The sequence below is a fragment of the Theobroma umbraticum genome, unplaced genomic scaffold (assembly GCF_002168275.2).
Source record: "Theobroma umbraticum cultivar Fairchild unplaced genomic scaffold, ASM216827v3 scaffold_95.0, whole genome shotgun sequence".
Taxonomy (NCBI): domain Eukaryota; kingdom Viridiplantae; phylum Streptophyta; class Magnoliopsida; order Malvales; family Malvaceae; genus Theobroma; species Theobroma umbraticum.
The window spans coordinates 5,179,041-5,200,905 of NW_018397257.1; the positions used below are offsets into that span (position 1 = coordinate 5,179,041).

The 21,865-nt window shown below is 31.3% G+C and overlaps 2 protein-coding genes across 2 annotated transcripts; both read right to left on the reverse strand.

Moving 5' to 3' along the window:
* Positions 1-6,899: 6,899 nt before the first annotated feature.
* Positions 6,900-8,155, reverse strand: LOC110412906 (NAC domain-containing protein 67-like). Its single transcript, XM_021423554.1, has 3 exons — positions 7,846-8,155; positions 7,491-7,771; positions 6,900-7,400 (listed from the first exon to the last, which is right to left on the reverse strand). The coding sequence occupies exons 1-3, from the start codon at positions 8,153-8,155 to the stop codon at positions 6,900-6,902; spliced, it is 1,092 nt and encodes a 363-aa protein (XP_021279229.1).
* A 1,434-nt stretch (positions 8,156-9,589) lies between these two features.
* LOC110412678 (NAD(P)-binding Rossmann-fold superfamily protein) lies at positions 9,590-15,809 on the reverse strand. The gene is made up of 6 exons (XM_021423275.2): positions 15,609-15,809; positions 14,343-14,512; positions 13,209-13,400; positions 11,789-11,951; positions 10,312-10,498; positions 9,590-9,991 (listed from the first exon to the last, which is right to left on the reverse strand). The coding sequence occupies exons 1-6, from the start codon at positions 15,727-15,729 to the stop codon at positions 9,847-9,849; spliced, it is 978 nt and encodes a 325-aa protein (XP_021278950.1). The 5' UTR covers positions 15,730-15,809; the 3' UTR covers positions 9,590-9,846.
* Between the last annotated feature and the right edge of the window lie 6,056 nt (positions 15,810-21,865).

The following is a 21,865-nucleotide window of genomic DNA, read 5'->3' on the forward strand; positions in this document are numbered from 1 at the left end:
ATAAAATATTATATAAAAATTTTCCATTAATTTCTTACTCTTAACAATTTGACAACATAATTTTTTTGAAAGACAAGAACTCAAAACATTAGCGCATCATATTAGAATTCCTCCATATTCTTTCGTGCATGTATTGATAAAAAATTCTTTAGGTATTATTTTCTAAACCTCACAGTAACATTTTTTTTTTGAACAAATTCAACTTTAATCATTATTTTTAATAAAAGTATAAATTTATAAAATTTTTTAAAGTAAGATTTTCAAATTTTGAACTTCAAACTTTTAGACATATTTTTTGAGATTTTAATTTTATATAATGTTTTAAAAAATAATGGTAAAAATTAAATTTATTTGATCATAAATGTCAATAAGGGACAAATAAAATGAGATAGAGAGAATAAATTATGATCCAGTTAAAAGTTTAGTCCCGGAGGAGAGGGAATGACGGCAGGGTTAAAATTAGAGTGCACTAAATTTAAATATTTCAAATAATACAATTGTTAAAAAAAAATTATCAAAAACATTCCTCTTGGTGTACTCTTGATGAATTAAAATCCTCAACTACTTTATCAAAACAATAAAATCCTCAACTACAAAATTTTATATTGTATACAATTTTATTTAAAAATTTTCCATAAATTTTTTACTAAACTTCGACATTTTAAAAACATAATTTTATTAAAAGACAAAAACTCAAAATATCAGTGCATCATTAGAATTTCTCCCTATTCTTTTGTGCATAAATTGTTCAAATTCTTCATATAATATTTTCAAAACCTCCCAATAACTTTTTTGGTCAAATAAATTCAACTTTGACTATTTTTTTAATAAAATATAAATGTATAAAATTTTTCAAAATAAGATTTGTAAATTTTGAATTTCAAACTTTTAAACAAATTTTCTGAGATTTTAATTTTATATAATGTAGTAAAAAATAATGGTCAAAAGTGAATTCATTTAATCATAAAAGTCTATTTTTTCAGTTCCACTCCCAGGGGAATAATGTGGGAAAGGATTTAGGTAGATATATCCAAGAAGTGTTCAATGGAGTGGAGGTGGGAGATGACCTATGCAAATCCATTATTGCTTTAATCCCCAAAGTCCAATCTCCTGAGTGAGCTTCCCAATTTCACCCAATTAGCTTACTTCCAATTGTTTCTAAAGTTTTGATGAAAGTCATCACCAACTGACTGAAGCCTTTTATAAGTCACTCAGTTGCAGAAAATCAAGCCAGCTTCATTCTTGGTAGATAAATAATTGATAATATTATTGCCAGTCAAGAGGTTATGCATTCCTTTCGGAAGAAACAGGGAAAAACTGGGTGGATGATGATTAAAATAGACATGGAGAAAGCTTATGATAGGTTGACGTGGGAATTCATTTATGACAGACTATTGAATGCTAAAATCCATGAGTGTATTATTTATATTATCATTCGGAGTTGGAGAAGTTGTTCTTCACATATTTTATGGAATGGTTCTCTTTCTGAAAATTCTTTCCAAATAGGAGGTTAGACAACGAGATCCGTTGTCTCCATATCTTTTTGTACTGTGTATGGAACGGCTAGCTTATGGTATCCAAGCTCCATTATCACAAGAACAATAGAAGCCCATTCCATTGAGTAGAGGTGGACCTCCCTTAATTCATCTATTCTTTGCAGATGATCTGATTTGATTTGCTGAAGCTTCAGTTTCCCAGATGGAGGTAATTAAAGGCGTATTGGATGATTTCTGCATATGTTCTGCTAAGAAGGTAAGTGTGGAGAAGTCTTCATTCTACTGTTCGAAAAATGTCAAGTTGGAGATTATTAACGCCCTCTCAGATTATTGAGGTTTCACTTACTCAGATAATCTGGGAAAATAATTGGGTGTCCCATTTCTACATGGACGAAAAGAATATTCCTTGTTTAATACTTGGAAGAAAAGATTTGCACTAGACTGAGTTCATGGAAAGCTTCTGCCCTCTAGTTTGCAGGTAGACTCGCATTGGCGAAGTCGGTGCTCTCAACAGTCCGTATTATGCCATGCAAACAGTTGCTCTTCCTAAAAGAACATGCAGAAAAATCGAGAAGTTATGCCGCAACTTGCTTTGGGGTGGTGATACTACTCCCCATAAAATTCATTCGATGAAATGGCAAGGCATTTGTCGCCCCAAAGATGAGGGAGGATTGGGTACACGTTGCATGAGAAAGATGAATAACGCTTTTTTACTAAAGCTTGTTGGAGCTTAGTCTCTAAGACTGATGCTTTATGGGTGAAAGTGGTAAGGCACAAATGCAATCTGGGAATCTATCAGTAAGCTTTGGGTTAAATTTAAAACCAATATTCGGAGGGCTATTGGCGATGGAATTACGATGAGATTTTGGTTTGACAAATGGGTTTGTGATTACTCTTTAGCTTCCGCTGCAATGACGATAGGGAAAATGGTGGAAGACAATAGTAGTGTTAGAGAATTCATCCTCTCGAATGGTGAATGGGATTTTAATCGTGTGGTTAATTTGCTATCAATAGAAGAATTCAATCTTCTTACCGAAACCCTCCCTCTTACATCCATTTTAGAACCGGATAAGCCCTTCTGAATAGCTTCCTCTTCGTGTTTATTTACAGTACCTTCAACATATGTCTCCCCAAGAGAGATGGCAGATGTGATCCATCATAATAGTAGTTTATGTAATCTAGCTAGGAAATGGAATGGTCCAGAGAGAATCCGTACGTTTCTCTTTCTTTGCCTACATGAAAAGCTACTTACAAGCAAAGAATGGGTTTGAAGACATATTGCCCATGGTCCTGTTTGCTCATTCTCTCAATTGGATGCAGAGTCAACACTGCATGTGTTACGAGATTGTCCCTCAATTACTTCACTCTGGGCCAGACTCCTACCACAGAATCTTCAAGGTACATTCTTTGAATCTACTTTGTTAGATTGGCTATCTTTAAATTTGAATAGTACCAATATTCTGGTAAATAATATACCATGGAATATTTTATTTGGAGTCACTTGTTGGTTTATATGGAAGTGGAGGAACTCTTTCATCTTAGAAGAAAAGTGGGTTCCAATAGAAGGTTATCTGAATCTAATACACAGTTGGCAATAGACATGCATACAGTCTGTTCAACTAACATACTGAATAATAGTTCAGTTTCTTTGGCTAGTGAAGACCGATTAATTGGATGGCAGATTCCCAATTGGATCGCTCTTAACGTTAATGGTGCATCACTAGATAAGGCAGTTACTGGAGGGATAATTCGAGATACTCATGGCAATTGGAAAGGTGGCTTCTCCCTCAAACTTGGAAAATGTACGGCATACAAGGCAGAACTATGAGGTGGTCTATAAAGGCTTGTTGCTAGCATGGGGCTTGGGATTTAGAAAGGTTGATCTGCAAAGGGGCAAATTGCCAATAAAATAGTTGTCCCAGCTATCAAGTCTACGTTGTCACATCCCGAGTTAATTCAGATTTAGTCCATGCTATTCATCATCTTCTACAACGTCACTGGTCAGTGGTCCCAAGACATGTTTATAGGGAAGGGAATGGAGCTACAGATTTTATGGTTAATAATGGTTTTTCAATTAAGGAGAAATTTGTAACCTACGCAAGCCCTCTTAGGAATGTTAAAGATTTGTTATTTCATGATGTATTGGGACCATGCATACCTCGCATTATAAGAATATAATAAAAGTTTTTTTCCTTAAAAAAAATAAAATGAGATGGAGAGTACAAATTATGATCAAGTTAAAAGTTTAGTCTTGGAGGAAAGAGAATAAGAGAAGGGTAAGGTGAACTTTTGGACAAAATTATATACAGCAAAAAGGTGCACTAAATTTAAATATTTCAAATAATGCAATTGTTAAAAGAAGTTATGAATTTCTTTTACAAAATATTGCATATATCAAATGAGGAACCAAAGTTATACGCAATTATTAAAAAAACTAAAAAAGTTATAGGAAATAAAAGAAAGGCTTATGTTTATAACTCATATGTGAGCCCCACATATATTTAATATTGGCTTTTCTTTAATTTTATTTTTTATCAACATATATAGTAAATATATGACATCATCATTAATGTCAACATGCTTATTTGATTAATTGAGAAGATAATTAATAATTTATTTAAAAACTAAAAATATTTAAATGTAAGAATGGTTACATTATAATGCAACAATATAATGCAACAAGTATAAAACTTTGCTACATATATCAAAACCTTTTTTCTTTATGTATTTGTTTAAAATGTAAAGGATGTAGGATATAATATGTAAAAGAAAAAGCTTGGCAAAATTGAATATTAATCTTCAAATAAAGATAAGCAAAGGCATATAGGTGGATTCAAATTAAGTTATAAGAAACAATAATATATAATGCCAAATACGAATAAACTCATAATTGACTATAGGCCTACAAATAAAATTCAATTAAATTAATATGTACATATGTTTAATTAATTCCTCTTATTATTTTCAAGAACAATTTAAATTAAATTAAACATTTTAATTTATATATTCAATTTTTTGAATAAGTGAAGTTATCTAAGACATTCCATTTTTTTTAAAAACTGAAGTTTGAGCTGACCAATAAGAATCTTTTTAAGTTATATTCTTGATAAATTAAAATCCTCAAGTACAAAGTTTTATATTATATACAATATTGTATAGAAACTTTCCATAAATTTCTTACTAAATTCTGACATTTTGAAAATATAATTTTATTGAAAGACAAAAACTCAAAACATCAGTGCATCATAAAAATTTCTCCTTTTTCTTTTGTGCATATATTAATCAAATTCTTCAGGTATTATTTTCAAAACCTCCCAATAACTTTTTTTGGTCAAACAAATTCAACTTTGACCATTATTTTTAATAAAATTATAAATTCATAAAATTTTTTAATATAAGATTTCTAAATTTTTAATTTCAAACTTTCAAAATATTTTTTTAGATTTTAATTTTATATAATATTTTAAAAAATAATAGACAAAATTGAATTTATTTGACCATAAAAGTCAATAAGGGACAAATAAAATGAGATAGGGAGAGTATAAATTACAAGTTTAGTTTTGGAGGAGAGGGAATGAGGTTAGGGTAAGGTGAACTTGTGCATAAAATTATATACAGTAAAAAAGTGCATTAACTTTAAAATTTTCAAATAATGCAATTGTTCAAAAAATTATTAATTTTTTTTACAGAATATTGCATACAGCAAATATGGGATCAAAGTTACACGCAATTATCAAAAAATTAAAAGAATGATAGAAAATAAAAGAAAGATTTATGTTTATAACTGATATGTGAGCATAACATATTTAATAAGACCTTTCTTTAATTGTATTTTTTATCAAAATAAATAGTAATTATATGACATAATAATTAAAGTCAACATACTTTTTTGATTAATTGAGAATAAACTTAATAATTTATTTGAAAACTAAAAATATTTATATGTAAGAATGGCTATGTTATGCAACAATATAATGCAACAACTATAAACGTTTGCTACATACATTAAAATTTATCTGTTTTTTTATGTATTTGCTCAAAATAAAAAGGAGGTAGGAAATAATATGTAAAAGAAAAGCATAGCAAAAGTGAATATTTATCTTCAAATAAAGATAAGCGTAGACATAGATGGATTCAAATTAAGTTACATAGCACAATAATACATAAGGCCAAATACGTTCAGAATAAACTCCTAGTTGGGTCTAGGTCTACACCTAAAATTAAATTAAATTAATATTTACATAATGTAATTAATTTCTCTTATTATTTTCACAAATAATTTATATTAAATTAAACATTTTAATTTATATTTGAAATTTTTTTAATAAATGAAGTTAATCAAAAGATTCTATTTTTGTTTAAATTGAATTTTGAGCAGACCAATCAGAATTTCTTTCAGTTATATCCTCGACGAATTAAAATCCTCATATATAAAGTTTTATATTATATACAATATGATATAGAACTTCTCAATAAATTTCTGACTAAACTCTGACATTTGAAAACCATAATTTTCTTGAAAGACAAGAATTCAAAAGTTTTATATTATATCCAATATTATATAGAACACTTCTATTAACATTTTGAAAACATAATTTTATTGAAAGACAAAAACTCAAAACATCTTCCTATTCTTTCGCGCATATATTAATCAAATTTTTTGCGTATTATTTTCAAAACTTCCAGTAACATTTTTTAGTTAAACAAATTCAACTTTGACCATTATTTTAATAAAATTATAAAATTATAAATTTTTTAAAATAAAATTTGTAAGTTTTGAATTTCAAATTTTTAAACATACTTTTTGAGATTTTAATTTTATATAATGTTTTGAAAAATAAGGATCAAAATTGAATTCATTTGACCATAAAAGTAAATAAGGGGCAAATAAAATGAGTTAAAGAGTATAAATTATGAAGAGGGAATGAGGGTAGGGTAAGCAGGATAAAATTCTATGCACTAAAAAATACACTGAATTTAAATATTTCAGATAATGAAATTGTAAAAACAAAAATTAGAAATTTCTTTTACAAAATACTACATAAATCAAATGTGGATAAGAATGAGCAATTATTAAAAATTTTAAAAAGTCATAAGAAATAAAAAAGTTTATATGTGTATAATTAATTTGTGTGCACAACATATTTAATAATTGACCTCAACATACTTTTAAAAACTATAATGTAACAATAATGATAAATATGATATAATATGTAAAAGAAAACCTTGACAAAAATGAAAATTAATAATCAAATAAAGATAAAGGACATAGATGCATTAAAATTAACTTACCTGAAACAATAATATATAATACCAAATATGTTCAAACTTGCATACAAAAAACCTTCAAACTCGCCTTGCTCCTAAACTAACAATTTTTGTAATATGAAATATCAACATCAATCAACCTGTGCCATCGGTTTTTGCATTGGCTGAAGAATTATTTGAAGCATCGACGGAAAAAATATTATCTAAATTTATCAATGGTTCAACACAAGTAACACCATAAAGCTCTAACTGTGAAGCAAGATCAAGATTGAGAACACTCCAAATGTCATCTTGAGCTCCTTTGTCGTTGGGGTATTTCAAAGAAAGAGACCTAAGAGATTGCGAATCAACAATCTTTGAGTGAGCCCCATAGCTGAGTGTCAATGTCTGAAACTGATCGCTTACCGGCTGAAGATTGTTGTAAGATCCATCAGAGAGAGATTGATGCATAAAACTACCAAGAGCATTGGAATAATCCATCGAATCAGCACCACCATTATAATCAAAATCCATATTCATTAACTCGTTTGTATCGTCATTGTCAATCAATGGAGATTGATTATTTCCTTTGGATCGTGTTCTACTAATTGATTTATCAACTTTCTTGTAAATCCTACATAAAACCCAATCATCCAGCTGCAATAAATAAAATAAAACTTATTAATCAGTAACATATCAAACAATTAAAACCCAAAATTACCATAAAAAATTTTTAAAAAAATTTACCCTCATATCATTGTAAACCCTTTTGCATGAAGGTGGATCATTGACTCTATATTCATGCATGATCCAATTGGTCTTGTCACCTTTTGGAGGTTTTCCTTTGTAAAAAACCAATGCCTTTCTAAATCCAACGGTATGACCTGTGTATATGATTTGCCTGTCAGCACCCGTAGCCTTCCAATATCCATCACCAGCAGCACGATTAGGTCGTGTTCCATTTCGATATTTCTTGTCTCTAGGAGTGAAAAAATACCATTCCTTTTCTCCATATTGCTTATATTTTTCTATTAAGCCAACAAAATTTCTCATGAAGACCAGAGAATAAAAAAATAATAATAAAAAAATAATTTCACAATACCTGCAAGCGTCTCAGGATTATGGTTGTACAAGTTAACTTCCACGATCCTGTTGTGAGGCAAAGGCTCATTCTTGACTTTCTTCTTTAAGTAATGAAGAACAAGCTCTTCATCAAGAGGACAGAATCGATACCCTGGAGGAAATGAATCAAGGTATTCATCACCATCACCATTCTCCTCACTGTCTTTGATTGAGTCCTCTTTCTTTGCCACCTCGACAGTAGTAGCTCCACTGGAGGATTCATTGAGGGGACGCAGTTGTTTTGTAACTAGAGATTGAAGTGTCGGCTTGGGTTTCTCATCAGTTTCCATAGCCAGTACTCTGCTAATAAATGAGGACTCTTTTTCAAAAGACAAGCAGGTGGAAAATTTCTTTCTATGAGAAGCTAATTCGATGGAGAATTCTAAGTAGAATCAAACATATAAATCATCAATAAATAATATCCTTGGTCGAGTTTGTTTAATTATTTCAAAATGAAATATCTTTGTTTGTTTTAAAAGATTTTCAAAGTATATCAAATCATATCATTATCGTACTAAAAAGATTTAAAATCAAAATCTTTTATTTTTTATTAAATTTAAAATCTTAAATCATAATCTTAATTGAGATTTTTTTTGCCCTTATCCTAAAGCCATCACTTCCCACAAAATATATATCTCAATCTATCTTTTTCGTTAAATATCTTTATAGTTAATTTAAGAATTTCATTTTTTTTAAATTTAAAATTTATTGTTATTGTCAACTTAACTTATTTAGATAATTTTTTAGGAAAACTTATTTTTATTTAAATGAAGTGAAGCATAATTTAAATTAATTTGTTATATATATAATTTTCTTCTTTTCGGTTTTATTGAGTTATATAATCCTCCAATAAAATGAATGAAATTACTTTCCTAAAAAATAAAATGAATTTCATTATTTTCAAAGAAACCACATGTAACTCACACAATAATTTATGAAATACCATTCGTTTCCGAAATAATAATTGAAAGGTAAAAATGTCTATATTTCCCAATCTCTCGAGACATGTTCCAAATGACATTATAAAAAATAACGATGAATTATTAGCGTGAAAAGGAAAAGATGATGACGAATTATTAGTAAGAAGGCAGTCTTATAGACATTGAAGCAGAAATTTAGGATGGCGTTGTGAAGCTTAAATAAGGCTTTCAACAAGACTTCCAAATTTTGCCACATGAATCGAGTTGCCCGCATTCTGAAAGTATAAGTTGGACAGACTGTATGCAATACGCATGAATTTACTTCTAATGAGGTATATAATTTGCTGGTCATAATTGATACATATAAAATCCTTTTCAATACCTTATTGAGATTACAATTTTGTGGTTTTATGGTGGATATAACACAATGTTTTTCTTATAAAGCTTTTTGTTATTATATTATATATGGGTGTCAATAAAATTAATTTATCTTGATTGTTATAAAACTGAAAAAGAAAAAAAAAACTCGTTAAAGTAAAAAATCAAGAAAGAAAAAATAATTGTATAAATAAATTAGTATTTTATATCCGTATTTATATATGTTCTTTCCTTTTTTTTTGTTAAAAAAATAAAGCTTTTCTTGAATTCTTTTCGTTACTAGAACTTTTTGGCACATAAAAGAAAGAGCGAGAATTGGAGGCTTAGACCTGCACCCTTTTAAAATCCTTCTAAAAAGATTAACATGCAACAGCCAATTAAGTTAAACTTGGATTGGATTATAACATAATGGAGGCATTATTAATATAGTAATAAAGAAAATTGACATTTATTATTTTAATTTGGAAAGAGATTCCAACTTTTGGCTGTGTTTTTTGGAGCAAAGATATATGCATTAGCACTGAACCAAAAAAATAGTTAGGGATGGGGAATAAATTTGAGTCAAAACATCTCCATTCTCAAGTAAAACTGCAAATAGAAAATAAGAGGCCATATATTCCAAAACCAGAAACAACCAAGCAACAGCTTGCTAACACCACCTTTTATTCATCATCTGGAGGACTTCAAAAATTGACAAACCCCTTTTCCTTCAAGCTTTCAACTGTTTCCTTTAGGCTCACATCCAAAGGAATAAAGTCTATACCCAAACATTTTGCTTTTTCCTTTGACACCTGATATGTTGGCACATAAGGCTTGTCATCTGCACATCTGCCAATATTTATGAAAAGGACACTCTTTTAAGTATATACAGCAGGCAACAATGACCTGTGACATATTTTCTTCCTATGACTGGATTTGATTAGTTAAAGTACAATCGGGTTTTAACTATACTGTAAAAATGGTAGTGATATAGGCAAAGAAATGCATGCAGAAGCATATAATAAAAGATGGGGTAACACGATAACCTTTTGGCTTAAAACAAAGGGAAGTAACAAATTGATTCCATATAGACAGAAAAGCACAAAGCAAACTAGTCACCCGATGGTAGTGATGTAGTATGCTTTAAAATTTACAAGTCAAAAACTTACTTTTCCGGAAGTTGGAAAGAAGGATACAGCTCTTGTAAGACCTTCACAATTTCTGAGAAATGTGCAACTCTCTCAACTAAACAATATCTTCCACTAGCTGACGGAATCTCAAATGCCTGGATATGTGCATTTGCAACATCTTTAACATTAACCCAACCAAAAGTTGCATTGGGAAATGTCTGTGCTCCTGCAGAAAACCCAGAGGACGAAAAAGAGAAAAATAATTCTAACAGGTGTAATTTAACTGAACGAAATCCTTAAAAATTAATGCATCATTTGTCCACAACTAAAATTTTTGCAAACCAGTACTGCGATAAGTTTTGCTGAGCATCACACATGAGGTGAATAGTCCAACAAAAAGATGCTTGAATTTGGAAATTCAACAATAAATGGGCACATAAAACCTGAGCAAACATTATTCATGCAAATAAACTGGATTTGAGGTAATTTGATGTATTTAAATTCATAGATGATGTCACCGAGAAGAAAATGATTGCTCCCCCCACGTTGCCTTTCACTCAAGGACTCCAAAGCTTGCTCTCTTATAGAAATGAGAAACCAGATTCTACCCCCTCCAATATTTCCTTTTTCTTTATCAAATATATAAAACAACATATAAAATTAGCGAGTAGATTGAGGCAGAGCCATCTTTCACTCAATAATGGGCCCCAAGCTGCTGAAAGCTTATTAATGTGTTGTATAAAAACCAGAAATGAGTAACTTCAATGTTCTATTCATGTGACACTCCAGCTAGCTATAATCTCTAAGATCTGTTTTGATTGCATTTCAATACAGTCCAGCTAGAATCTATAACTATGAACTTCCCTGTTCTCAAAAATATGTCAATCTTAATTGCCTTAAATCCTCCAAGTATTTTCAAAAAATAAACTACAAAGAAAAGGAAAATCACTCTAGCATTGTCTATTCTTTTCAGAAGGCATACAAGAGTAGCAATTATGTTGAAACAAGCTATAACCATATCAAAAGATTAGAAGTTAAAATGATTATCATAACTAAAGTTACTGGATGAAAGATATTCTCATTTTTGTTTCTGGGATACTACAGCATTACTTATACAGGAATTCAAGGCATGAGGAGTTAAAAAAGGCCCTTTAATTAAGTATTTTCCAGAGAAACAACAAAAGCAGATGCTTAAAAGAAATCTTGATTTGTATATAGCAGTAGCACTAGCATTTCCTTATATTTGACTTTTTCATTCCCCTCAGTAAATCAAGGCATTTACCAGAGAAGGTAACAGGAAAGACCAGCAAAAAGCAGCAGCAATAGTACGGAAGGTAGTAATTATTCCTATAAAGAGACAGGCTGACATGTGTATCTTCTGAAGATCATCAAAGAAAGCTGTCATTGTAATTTTTATATTTTCTCAATCACTGGGGTAGAGACTATTTACCACCAAAGATGATGCAAATTGCAATGTTTAAATTGAGAATATGCATAGTGGGCAGGCAAAATTTACCTTTGATTAAGCTTAAAACTGCTGCAGCACTTGTATTAAGTGTTGGCTGTAAAAGAGGACCGATCACCATTGCAGGATTTATGGCAACCAAGTCAATGCCCTTCTCTTGTGCAAATTTCCAGGCAGCATCCTCAGCCATGGTTTTTGAGACTACATACCAAAGCTGAATAAAAAAGTTAATTAATTAAAAAGAGTATACTTCAGCATAAATATCCCCTTATACATATAATATAAACTGAAAAAATCCATAGTGATGCACTAAATATCAGGGTTGTAGCATGAACAAATTGCATAGTGCACAAGCATAGAAATTGAAAGCAAATTATAGCATGACAACAGCTAGCTAGTTCATGCAACCTTGCAAAATTTGTTCCAGCAAGTATGATCAATAGCCTTATCATGCTAAAGGGCATCAAACTGTGGACACAGGATTAGCCTCTATAATAAGATGAAATCTTAAACTTAGCTTGCAAGATGATGCATTGAAGCAAAGAACTTAATGAGTAAAGAAAATGCATAGAGCCTATATAAGCATCGGCACATAAAAGTGGGAACATCAGTAAGCCTTTCTCCCATCATGCTGCACAAAATGATAAAATATGTTCAGAAGAATTTTCACAACTTTTTAGAGCACCGTCTGCAGGCTGAATCCTAAAATATGGAATATGGTGATAAACAGAACCAACTTCTAACAGAGAGGTGGTCTGTACTAAGTGAAAAAGGATCAAAGTTTCCACTCACAATCCAGCCCAGCTACAATTCCTCAAAACTACAGTAGTCCCTATGAGCGAATATGTCTCTTGCAATTTATATCCTAATCTCCAGATGCTCGGAGATCAGAATGATAACTCAGAGGATTAGATTGGCAGGCTGGACCAATTTATCATTTCAAATTCAAACATCTATGACTAGAAATTTATAGCAATTATGGGATTGGCACCCATTCTGCATTAACAAAACAAGCATTGATGGGCTTCAGAGTTGATCAGCTAGCTCAAGTTCACATTTGATACAAACAGGAACTATCATCAAGCACTGATAAAATAGTCAGAAAACAACTGAGAATAAATTTCTTCTCGGGACTTTAGAGCAACAAGGTATTGGTTGGTAACATTGTTCCCTCCATCCAACTTTAACTATGACCATAACAATAAAAATAAACTGTGAGCGTTATCTGCATTTGCGATGATCTTATCCTTATTTGTTCAAACAACTAAACTACAGGTGTTTGTAGACCTAATAATTTCACAATAATGAACAATGATATTTGCATCTAAAATACTTTCATTTAATTGAATCTCCACATACAATCTTCTTCTTTTTTGTTGTTTAGTTTTCACTAATTATTGTATAACAGGTTGAAGTTCCATATAAAACACAACACTGATAGGCCATCAGATATAATAGCAAACATACACACCTTTAAGCCCTTACAGTAATCTGGATCAGTAAACCAAGTTTCATCGATCACAACATCTGGAGTTCGAGGTTTTCCATTGTATGTGACCGCAGCCATAGAAGATGTTAAGACCACTCGTTTGACAGAGGAGGTCTTAGCACATGAGTTCAGAACATTTAGGGTGCCTTTGACAGCAGGATCAAGTAATTCTACCTGAAATGAGAAAGGAAGAGTTAAAAACTTATTAATCATGTAGAGATATCAAAGTTACAGCTCAAAATAAGAAAAAAGAGGTGGCTAGACTAGTGCTCAAAACACAAATGACTATACTCATATTACAACATTACAAACTGAAATACTAGGAGGAGGTCACCACTCATCACTGACCACCATGGTTCGACTACTATGTATGATTGTACGTCATAAATCTTATATCAAATACCTCTTAACCTGTAAAAATATGGAGAATGTTTCCCTCCAATTACTCATTTACTATCCAAAGGCTAACGACTGAATGAGAAACATGTTAGAATACTTCTCTAGTTATAAGCAATGCAAAAGTACCAACTATGTTTCTTCCTTTTCACTAAGTATCTATGATTCAGATCCTGACTACTAATATAAAAAAAAACAAGTTTATAAGAACTTTAATCTGTCAAATGCTCTTCTAATGAATTTGTTTTGCTACTTAACATACAAAAACCTCATCAATAATAGAATTTGTCATTATCATTATCAAAATGGTGAAAAAACACTTAAAATATCCAAAACAAAAAGGAACTGAACTGTTCAAATAAAAGAAATTGACTGCTAGGTAGTGGTGTTCATTCCCCACAAATGGGAGCCTCAAGAATGTACTTGCAATAAAAAACTGAAGAACTGATAAGAGCTCATATATGATTGATAAATCTGTTACCATTATCCAATTTCATTTTGTTAACATTTGAAACTATAAAACCTAGAATGTGTAAAATGAACAGCTTAGTAAATGGATGATGTTACACAAAAATAGCATGCAATTTGCGGATTTTTTTTTCTTTTTTCATGAAACAATACTTAACAAAAATTATAACCATTACTGTGTAGTATTTGAATATAAAATATTATATACATCCAAAACACAGGGGTTATCTAGATGAAGAAATCAAGACCAACCTGTGGATCTGTGACATCATGATAAAAGGGAGATGCTGTGTGAAAAACACCTTCACAACCTTCAACAACAGCATCATAGGAACCTTCTTCCAATAGGTTCGCTTTAAACAACTTCAGCCTGTCCTCAGCACCTTCAAGTGCAAGTAAGTGTTGTGTCTTTCTTGGATCATCTATTGAGAAACAATAACTAAATACAATTATGAAATAGTTTGGGAAACAGCTAGGTAACACTTATAAGGACAAAATAGAGAAAATTACTCCATCATTATGCATCTACTACAACACCGCAATGCCGAAAACAAGAGCTTATCTCCTTCTAGATAGTAAATGGCCGAATAGTTGCTAATTAATGGCATAATAATGTCTCTAAATTCTAAACTTACTCAGTTTGAAACATTAATTTTTTTTATTAGGCTTTGCTTGGTAGGGGAGAATGGTTGGAAGATGGAAAGGGATAGGTGGAAGAAAAAGGAAAGAGAAATGATCTTTCATCATAGTTTTTAGGATAGAAAAGTGAGAGGAAAGAAAATAGCGGTGATTACAATTTTCTATCGACACTAGTAAAATCAATCCCTCAAATTAGAAAAAAAAAAAGGGGAGATGCATTGTGTAAAGGTTACAAATTTACAATGCTACTTTCTTTCAGAATTTGTCATTATATCTCTGTTTGAAAATGGTATATATGATGGTAAAATAATGTAATTTTCATTCTCTTTCTTTAGCCTTCCAATTCCATCAAGCAATGGATGAAAAGAATATTTTCAATATTCTTTCCAACAAACTACCTAGCCAAAAAAAAAAACAGAACAATTCTTACTTTCACTTTATTCCTTTCCAGTATTTCACTTTTCCATCTTTCTAAAGGAGAAAATTCTAAAACTTTCAGCACCAGAGAAATGTATTAAAAATGAAAATATTAAACTCATATGTTCATGATAAGAAATAACATGAAATTTCGATCACCTCAAAACTAGTAGAAACCTGAGTATCTAATGAACTGTCTCCAACAATCCTACCCTCATTAAAAGATGCAATCAGAGCATAGCAAAAATGGGTATTTTCTTGTTTTGCATGCACAAGTCCAAATCAAAAAAGAAAAAAAAAACCATGAAAGACGATGAAAACATAGCAAACTAAATAGAACAAAGCACGTCATATATTAACAAAACAAAGTGAAAAAAAAAGAAGAAAAATAGATTCAAATCCCAGAAAGACATGAACAGACGATGACGATGCAAGGATCATGGAAACAAGAAAAAAACTGACTTGGGTCACGAACAGAGGCTTTGACAGTGTAACCACGAAGGAGAAGAAGCTTAACAAGGCATGACGCAATGTAACCAGAGGCTCCAGTTACGCACACGGTTTTTCCTACCCCGATGCTCATTTTTCTTTCTTTTTTGGTTTGGTTTTGCACTATTTGTGGCTGGGAATTTCAGCTTCTTTTTTCTGTGTTTTCTATCTTTGACGGTTACGTTTCCGCTATATTTAACAAGGAACCTCGTTCTTGCCCTTTTTTACTGCAATGGGCCAATCCCAAGGACCTCAGTTTTCTTCAAGCCTTTTTTTTTTCCTTTTGTTTCTTTATTTAAGAGCTTCAAACAATTAAATCTGAAAAATTTATCTTAGTATACCAGATAATAATTTATAATTAACTATTAACTAAACTTATTATGATATTCAAATTATATATTTTTTCTATAGACATGCATATATAAAAGAAATATCAATATAATAGAACAGTTTTTTAGCTAATAATTATTTTATTGAACGAAATTGACAAATTCTAGAGAACACAATAAGTAAAATTATACAAAAAATAAATAAAAGGAAAAGAAAGGCTTCTATTAAGTGATCTTATATGATTGCAAATTTAACACCATACTTAATTTTATAGATTATGTCATTTTGAAACAATAACATATTTTCTTTATAAAATAAATTTATATATATATCTAAATCTAATACTATCTCAAAAAATTTTAATTCAAACTAAAGACTCGAATTCAAAATAATCCATCCTTCCTAAAACATATCATATAGTTATACAAGGACAATCCATCCTTGGGTGACTTTCCAAGGAATGATGGAACCCAAAACGGCATATACGGACCAAATGAAGAAGGAAATGGTGCCAATGCTACTATTGAGTTCCATTTTCACCAAAAATGGAAAAGAAAATGTAAGAATATAGTTATTAAAATCGGACTAGGTCGATGATCAAATGTATTATACAAACCTATCATGGTCGGTCCAGTTTTTATATTGGACTGAATAAGCAAACGATCTGATCAAATTTGATCAAACTTATGGTTTTTGTTTTGGATTAAGTCGGTACTTGCTCATATGGTTAAACTGGCTTCGAGTCGATTTCACTCCTATTAAAAAAAAATTATATTTAATTAAAGTTACTAAAATTTCATTAATAGGATTTAAATTTTTAATAACAAATTTTATCTTCTAAAAAAACTAAAATACCTTCAATTGATAGTTAAAAACACCGAAATCCTACGGATAGAAGCTTTATGTCCTATATGTACTTATAGCCTTATTCTAGAGTCTTATTCCCTTTCCTTCGATTGGCATCTATAAAGATAAGAAGAAAAAAAAAACATTGGCATTAGCTAAGTTCGACTGAAATTACCCTTATTCCTTGAAAAATACCTTCTGTCCCTCCTAAAAATGTAAAACAATTCTTTCCAAGCCCTATAAGACTAATTATTACACTTTGATTTGTGGGAAAACTACCTCCCCTAGATGGAACTACAATATGACATATGGAGCATTGTTATGAATAAAAGAAAAAAACAGACTATAATATGCCATATGGAGATTTGGTGGTTCACCTCATTGTTATGAATAATTACTTTGGTACTTAACTAAAGAAAGTAGTGCCACCAATAGCTATGCATGAAAATTTTGATGAGATTTGTTGAGTTGGGGGGTAATTATTAGGTAGGTGAAGAATAGGATTAAGCCTTAAGCACCCGCACAAGAGACTAAAGGTAAAGGTTTGTAGGTCTGGCCATTAAGCTAAAGTAATCAGAAAAGTGAATACCATCAAATGGTAATTATATTTCTTTAGACACAATCATCACAAATATGTTGATTAATTAGTGGTTGACTATGGGCGGGCATATTTTGATAATTACTTTTGATTTGGTACATGATCAATTATTAGTGAACTTAACAATAACTTAAAATTGTCACAACCAGCTTTTATAGTTATTAATACCAAAAATTGACTTTAATGGTGGGTATAAATTACGCAACACCAATCCATTTAGCTACAAGTTTAAATGGAACACCTCAACATTTGATATTGACAATAAAATTGTGTTTAATTTCAAAATTAAAATATCTCAATATGTTTTTCCTTATTCAAAGAGTTAAATGCAAATCTTCCGTTTTTCAGTATATAAAAAAAATCAGAATTAAAATCAACATAAAGTGTTGTGTGCAAGTGTTGCAAATTCGTTTGGCCAGAAGCGACTTAGGTTACTTGACCTAATTGTTATTACCTTTCCTTAAGAGCATTAATTAAGATTTAATGTTCAGTTCTCTTCTTTCCTTTTCAAATATACCAAAAAATAAGCCGTTCAGATATATAAAAATTAAATAAGCCTTACTTTTAAAAAATCACCAATGTTTAAGTTGCTTCCTCATTACTAGTTTTGAATTTTATTTAAGTGAGTTTAATTTACACATATAATGATTGAGTCAAAAAATACTTAAAAAGTTTTAAATAATTAATAACATTAAGAGTGTGTTTGGTTCGTAGAAAGAAATAGAGTGGGAATGGAATGGTCATTCTGTAAGAATAGAATAGAAGATGAATAACTATTATGTAATTTGGTTCATTAGAATGGAATAGAACAAGAATTACTATTATGAATTGTTCTAATGTTTGGTTGGTAGGAATAGTTTTAGAAATAATTAAAGATATGTGATAAATGATAAAAATGCCATTTAATATAATATTTAATTTTTAAATTAAAACATTAATTTTACTATTTTATTCTTTATTTTGAAAATATTAAAATATAAAAAATTTATAATTAAAATTTCAAAATAATTTTAAAGTTTAAAATATCAACTTTTATAATGTATAATTAAAACTTAAATATGTATAATCAAAAGACATGAGAGAAAATCGAGAGAGGCTCAAGGGTGGTAGACACTTTGATAGGGTTAGAAGAGATAAGATCGGAAGGAATTTCAATGGGGTGCTGCAATTCAATGACAGAATCAACCAATGGAGATGGAGCAAGGTTGAAATGGAAAAATGGAGAGATAGACTCCACATGATTTTTGTAGGCAACTTATGTCCTTCTATCTCTTGGCAGGAGATTAAGGACTGGTTTGATAGATTTGGGATAGTTGTGGACATCTATCATCCTAAAACAAAGAACTGAGTCACTGCAAGAGGTGTTTTTGTGAAGTGTAGGAATGAATGGGAGTTATGGAAAGCCATTAATGCAGGAAAATGGGTTAGAATTAAAGGAAGAGTACTTGTGGTTAAAGTGGCAGACAAGGCATAAAATAGAGCAGGAGTAATTAAGTAGAAGGTAAGACCCAGATCCTACAGAGATTTAGTGAGGATAGGGGTCGAAGACAAAAATAGCATAGAATAAAGATCAAAAAAAGTGGAAAATAAGGCCAAGAAAAAAACAGGGTTGGTTTAAGTCTGTAAGGCGAGTGAGAACGACTATCACTAGCTTAAGGAATCAGCTTGGGAAGTGAGAGAGCAAAAAGGTGAAAACGATGTCGTCCCTTTCAAGTCATAGGCTGATTGTAAAGTGCAAATTGTGAAAGTAGAGAATCAATGGCTGAGAAGCAGTACAGTTGGAAAATTTAGAGCTGACCTCAGTCATGAAGTGATCCAAAGGTCACTTCAGTTAGAAGGTGTATGGGTCAGAGTTAGAAGCATGGATGGAGGATTCTATGTGGTTTCTTTTGATGATACTGATGATATGCAATGCTTCCTAAGCATGTATAAAGAAATTTTTTATGTTTGGTTGTAAAGATATCAGACCCTACTATGAGTGGTTGGAGGAAAGGAAAGTTCTTGTGTAAGTTAGGTTGGAAGATATTCTGCTTCATTTATGGCAGAGATCTCTTTGTAAAGCACTTGACAATAGCTGTGAAAGCTTTGTTAGAGTTGATAAGGACACTGAGGAGAAATGCAGATTTGCCTTTGCAATGATTTTGGTGGAGGTTTCTAGCAAGTTAAAAATTACAATGATGAACAGAGTCAGCATTGAGGGGGTAAATTACTGGATAAGGGCACACGTTATAAGAACTGTCGAGATCAACAGAGCTAATAGTGAACCCAAGAAGAAACTATTCCTCTGAGCACACAACTCCGTTACTAGTGAAGGAGGAAGGGGTGAATTCCAGTGACAGTAAAGTTACTTGAAAGGAAAGTGATAATCATAAAAAAATTGGTAATCGAGAAGTGGTAAAAATGACACGTGTGGATTGTCAGCCTTTAGAAGTAGGGTAAAGCCAACAACTCTCAACTGGAAGTCAGACTGGACAAGAGCTCGAGGTGAATGATGTGGACAAGTCAAAAGGTCATGATGATATGGAGAATGTTTTGAATTTGAAAAGTAGGAGGGAAAAGAGAGATAGTCTAAACGAAAATAAGTGTGCAAGTTTCAATTTCGAGAATGGGCCATGTAAAATTAATAGGCTCAACACGGTGGATTAAAGAAAGCTAATTAAGAAAGTTAAATTCAAAAAGGCTAGGGTGTTATGAAGCCCAATTCAATGGAAGTCGAGGGGACTGACTAAAAGAGAAGTAGTTGCGAATGACCAAAATAACACAACAATGGGTTATGAGGTTAACAGAATAGATCATGACCAGAACAAATACTTCAATTGGACCAAAGAGCGCAAAGGCTTAACTCATAGTAAAAGTGGGGAAGAGATAAAAGATGTAGTGCACAGCACAACAAATGGAATAACTAGGTTCATTGCGAATGAACAAAACAAAGACAATGAGTGCTATAATGGAAAGGAAAGGAGAGCAACAAACAATGATAAACTACTAAAGTTAATTGAGAAACAAAGTTCAAGAAAAAAGAAGTAGAAAAAAAAGGCCAAGGGAGTTAAAAGAGTCAAGATTGATGATGCCATGACAGAGGTGAAGCACTCGGGAAAGGCTAGTTTCAAGAAAGATAATGGGAAATGCCCTATAAGTTGTGGCATTGTTGAAAAAGGGCCAAAACAAAGTGAACAAGAATTTGAGGAATGCTCAAATAGGTTTGAGTACAGTTAAAAAGATATTGTCGAATTGAGTGAGGAAGTCAGACTATGTATAAGTTGATCAAAAGGAAATAGTTGGGCTACAAGTTGTACCTCAGGTGGTCAAAGGAAAATCTTTAATGAAGAAATCAAAGAAATTTTGGGAAAAAAGGAGAATGAAGAGAAAAATAGAGAAAAGGGCAAATCAAAGTCTAGAAGTGGTACAATTAGATGGATCCTTCAGTTGTTGGAAGAAGCTGAAGCAACCTAGAATCTAAGTAAAGAATTAGGAATCCAATTCTAGAGTGAACAGAACCAAGGCGGTTCAATTTTTTTCACAAGATGGAAAGATGGAAGATGAATGAAGAGTTGAAATGAAAAAGGATTACGACTTTGAGGAATGAAAGTGTGGGTTATGTTTTTTCTTGATGATTTTTTTGACATGGAATATTAGAAGACTAGGGAGAAGTGAGAAAAATAGAGCTCTAAGAAAACTGATTAGATCTGATAAACCAAGTATGTTATTTATCCAAGAAACAAAGATAGAGGTGATTACAATGAGTCTTTTTGGCAAATTATGGAGTGGGGATGAGGTCGATAGGAAAGCCGTAAAGGCTGAGGGTAAGTTAGGTGGCATATAATTCTGTGGCAAAAAAATTTCTTTGAGTTAAAAGAATGCAAAATGGAAAAAAGTTTCATAATAATGATTGGGAGAGTCAAAAGGATTGACTATAAATGTAGATTCATCAATATTTAAGCATCGAATGATGAAGGAAAAAAAAGAGAGTTATGGGCCGAATTGAGTGAATAAATGAGCAGTATGGGGGTTTGGTGGATAATAGGAGGAGATTTTAATAAGGTGAGATTCGAGGAGGAAAGGATTGAGATGGGGAATGTGGTCGATTGGTTGATTAGTTTGGTGATTTCATCAACAGCACTGGGCTGGTCGACTTACCTATGATACGGGTAAGTTTTACTTGGTATAATAATTAGCAAGAGGTGGCTTTTAGTAGGTTAGATCGATTCCTTATTGATGCTAATATTTTGAAGTATTTTGATAATGTTCATCAAGCCTATCTTTCATGCTCAATTTCTAATCATTGTCTAGTAAAAATCAGTGCAAAGGAAACAAATAGGTTCTTAAACCCATTAAGTGTTTCGACTATTGGCTGGATGAAAAATGTTTTTAGGTGCTTGTTAAGGATTTTTTGGATCAACCTAATAATGGTGCCGAAAAAGGGTTTAGGGAAAGGGAAAAACTTAGAGATTTAAAC

Bases quoted from the DNA above. Each gene is read 5' to 3' on its own strand.
- LOC110412906 (XM_021423554.1), bottom strand. From the start codon at position 8,155: ATGGAAACTGATGAGAAACCCAAGCCGACACTTCAATCTCTAGTTACA. The intron at 7,772-7,845 runs GTATTGTGAAAT...TTGGCTTAATAG, and splicing joins TAATCCTGAGACGCTTGCAG to AAAAATATAAGCAATATGGA. The intron at 7,401-7,490 runs GTAAATTTTTTT...TATTTATTGCAG, and splicing joins GGGTTTACAATGATATGAGG to CTGGATGATTGGGTTTTATG.
- LOC110412678 (XM_021423275.2), bottom strand. From the start codon at position 15,729: ATGAGCATCGGGGTAGGAAAAACCGTGTGCGTAACTGGAGCCTCTGGT. The intron at 11,952-13,208 runs GTGTGTATGTTT...TTTTTTATTCAG, and splicing joins ATTACTGTAAGGGCTTAAAG to CTTTGGTATGTAGTCTCAAA. The intron at 9,992-10,311 runs GTAAGTTTTTGA...AAATATTGGCAG, and splicing joins TCTTTCCAACTTCCGGAAAA to ATGTGCAGATGACAAGCCTT.